At 35.2% G+C, this 4,025-nt stretch overlaps 1 protein-coding gene across 1 annotated transcript; it reads right to left on the bottom strand.

Moving 5' to 3' along the window:
- Positions 1-2,868: 2,868 nt before the first annotated feature.
- LOC142339757 (uncharacterized) lies at positions 2,869-3,803 on the bottom strand. Its single transcript, XM_075390013.1, has one exon. The coding sequence runs from the start codon at positions 3,710-3,712 to the stop codon at positions 2,960-2,962; it is 753 nt and encodes a 250-aa protein (XP_075246128.1). The 5' UTR covers positions 3,713-3,803; the 3' UTR covers positions 2,869-2,959.
- Between the last annotated feature and the right edge of the window lie 222 nt (positions 3,804-4,025).

Consider the following 4,025-nt stretch of genomic DNA (forward strand, 5'->3'; position numbering starts at 1 on the left):
ACAAAAAATGCTGTTTTTTGTCTTCATATTCAAAAAATCGAGCAGGCAAAAGATCAAAAATGCGCGTTACTTTTTCCTTTGAAAAAAGGAAAAGTTGGCAAATGCAAATTGAAAAATCTGGTATGAATGTCAGTAAATTCTACAGCTATGTAAAGGAAACGTAGTTAAAATACTTATTCTAAACCACTAAAAATATACACCTATTTAAACCAAATAAAATCTGCTAATAATCTCAGCTCAAAATAGAGCAACAATAAAATCAATCAGAAATAGAAAAAACAATTTTAAAAATAATTAATAGGCAGCAAAGCCCGTATCAAGCCACTATGGGGAACCCGAAAACAATTGCAAAGATTAGACCTGAAAACCTTCACTTCAATCAAGTACTAATCCATGGTTACTTCTTTCAAAGATTTGAACAAAGTACGATATAGACCTCGCTATCTGCACTCCAACACCTGAGCAAATGGGGTAAAACTAACATCTTGGATTAATAAAATACACTTAAGAGCTTGAAAAATATTTTTCCTCATGTATGGGTGCGCAGATAGCAGGGTCTATACCGTGCTAACACATACTTCAAAACGGCATTCCATCACAATTCTTTTTTGGTAAATAAAAAGTTCCAACTGTAAAATTAACATAACCGACAAGCGTCCACCTCTAAAAATCACCCTTCACACCATAAGTATAAGTCTCCAAAACAGTTTCCTTGAATTGCACAATTGGAAACTAGTGAACAGAAAGGCTCTAAGAGCACTGGTGGGAGCTACCTGTTTATCCCATTTTTGAGGACGAAAAGTGAAATGGATCAGACAAAAAATCGGTCAATCGAAAATCGCATTAAAACAGACCGACAGGACTAATATCATTGCTACAAACTTCGCTTGAGAGCAATAAAATGGTTAATGCGCAATCATTAAAGTAAAAATTCCAGATTGTTCCAAAATTTCACCAATTAGTTCCGTTATGCCTTCTAAATTCTTCACACAAAAACTTTGTTTTCTTGGACACCCTTTCTAAGCTAACCGGATATTTGGTGACCTGTACGCAAGTCAAAGATTCGGTTCCCAATTATTTCAGACAGCAAAAATGCGGACAATTACGTCAGAAACGCCAGATTTTCTGCTTTTTTAAAACACTTTAACGCACAATTAAGCGCACAAAAATACAAAACTTGTCAGCACAAGGACAAAATGGCTTTTCAATATACCTACAAATAGTTCCAATTCAGAACATTACCACTAAAATGTCAAACTATAGCCTCGAAATAGACCGGTGAGACTATTAAAATTAGAAAGCTCACTGAAATCAAAGATAAAGAAATCTAAATTTTCATTTATAGTTTAATTTAGTGACCTCAAAGACGATTCAACTAGATTTTTCATTCTCAATTTAAAATTAGTGAGTTCAGAAGACATTTTTTGAGCGAGCTAAGTCATGTAGGATGAAAAAATTACGAAATTTGCCTGAAAACATCCAAAAAAAGTATGAACTGTCGTCATTTTCTACATATTCCGCTCGTCACAAGAACTTCGAAAATTCAAGGACATAGAAAACAATAGTAGTAGTAGTAGTAGATCAGGCTTCTGGGTACAATTCCACGGGTTATTCTTCCCACAATTTTAAATTTAGCACGAGTTTTGATTATTAGTTTGAGTTTAAGCCGTAAATATTTTTAAAAAAAGAGCACAAGACTGCAAAACTTGCTTAAAAATTCCGTGTCAATTAAACTGATATATTTATCATATATAGCCACCCGATCGCTAAATATTAGCAGCACAACAGACTGTTGAGATCCTCGCGCTACGAATGCCACAAAAACAAAAAAAAACAAGAAAATGCGTTTCAACAAAGTTAATAATTTTATATTCTATACATTATACATATTTTGAAAATAAATTTTGAACTAACGACCTACAATTATAAGAGCTTTATAATAATCTAAATTAGTTGACAACTCTCCGATTCAACTAGAGCCTCAATTACAAATTCGATTAAAATGAATGCATTAGCAATGATACTGAGTGAGCTAAAACAAATGGGCTCAATAAATTTATCACTCTATTAACACAAAAACTCATATGGAGCGCTGTAATAAATGACATCACATTGTCGTAACACAATAGAGGAAAAAGACAAATTAGTTTTAAAAAATCACGATCAGACCAATAATAGCCCCCAGCTATCGCTTCGCGCTTACTAAAAATATTTATTTCCTATGTTTCGAATATGATTATCCGTTTCAAGGCCAGTCTTAAATATAAACATCATTTGGGAAACTGTAACCCCTCCAAAAACAATTTGGCGAACTACATTTAATTGTTAGTAACTTTGTAGAAGAGAGCATGAAGTAGATAATAATTGGATTAAAAACTTTCGACAATTTGAAAAAGGTTCAATTGTCTGCTTCAAAACAGCCGCAAAGTATGCGATGCTAGAAAATAATTGTATTTTAAAATACATTGACAGCTAACAACACATGCAGAAAAAACATTGATATGCATTTCAAAACAAGCTTTCAGAAAACAATCTGCATTTTAAAAAATCTCATTGTTTCACGTGTTTCTCATGTTTGGTGAGGATTTAGATTTTTGCTTCGCTCGTTTTCGATTGTATTCATTGATACATTCAACATATTTTTGAAATTAGTCAAGAATACATTTTCCGTTGTGCTGTTTTGCGACTAAGGGCCAAAACATCAATCACTTAATAACAAATATGTAGACAGATGCGCCCGATAAGGCTTTGTTCGCCTAAACAGGCAACTCTGAACGATAAAAATCGCCCACGGTTTACCCCGTTAAATTTGACATGATAGCCCATTTATGTTTCCTACATTCTGTATCACTTTCTGTATAAAAAAAATTTTTCTACAAAACTGAAATTTCTATCAACAGGTTACAAAAAATAAATAATAAAAAGCAAAAAGCTGCATATAATTGGTTCAAATCTTTAATTAATTAACTTTTTTGATAATTTGCATCAGTCCAATGACGGAAGAGAGAATTCCAGACACAGCACCAACTTCCGCCCTCACATATCCCAAATTACTCAGGGGACATGTCAGGTCTAAAATGTCCTTGTACAAATTCAGCCTCGATTCCGATATTTGGGAAGATCCCTTAGATGCACAAGGAGTGTTCAAATCGAACTTCCGAAACATGGATCCGGGCAAATTCGCCCTGATTGAGGGTTGAGCTGCAAAATGGGTGAAAACTTGAATAGCATTCATGTCTCCACAGAGCAATTTGAAATGTCGCATATTTCTGGCCAAACTAAGGAAAGCGGATAAAATCCAAAGTCGATTGACCCAAATTGGCAATACGTCTGAAATATGGGCGACTTTTATCTTTTGAAGCAAATTCAAGTGGTCGGCGGAGAGGTGAAAAAATTTAGCCGAATGCGAAATAACAGACCACACCCTCAAGCTGTCGTCAGCGATTGCCAGCGCATCCAGTGCGCACATAAGGGACTCAAAACAGTTTCCAAAAGAGAACACATTTCTCGATATTGAAATTGCTCCTTCTAAATGAGCTAATCTTTGAAGGAATTTTTCCAGCACTGCGGCTAGGCTGTGTTTCGATAGAATTCTGGATGCTAATCTGATTGTGTACTGCAATAGCCGGAGTGCCTTGTCTTTTCCGCTGTTTGAATTTTGGATGGCATTGAAGTACCTGATGAGCACACCTGCACTCACCGACTCAATCATCGCTCTTTTGGCCCAATTAGTAACGATTCGTCAAGACATTTTCAATAGCACCGCATAATACCTGAAATGTAGGGAACGTTTGAGCATTAACTCAGTACCTTTCTTTCGCATTTTCATCGGGTGCTCAAGAGATTATTAAGGCTTAAGAGAGCTGCTCAGCCGCTTGATGCTTTCTGGGTTTTACTTGTTTATTCCGTTTTTGAGGAAAGGTTGGAAGACGAAAAATCTAACGTCTAAGACTAGAAAAAAATATAAATGCTACAACTTCGTTTGAGAGCAATTCACGAAAAGGTTTGCAATTAAGATCAATCTG

This window comes from Convolutriloba macropyga, chromosome 5 (assembly GCF_964194025.1).
Source record: "Convolutriloba macropyga chromosome 5, txConMacr16.3, whole genome shotgun sequence".
Taxonomy (NCBI): Eukaryota; Metazoa; Xenacoelomorpha; order Acoela; family Convolutidae; genus Convolutriloba; species Convolutriloba macropyga.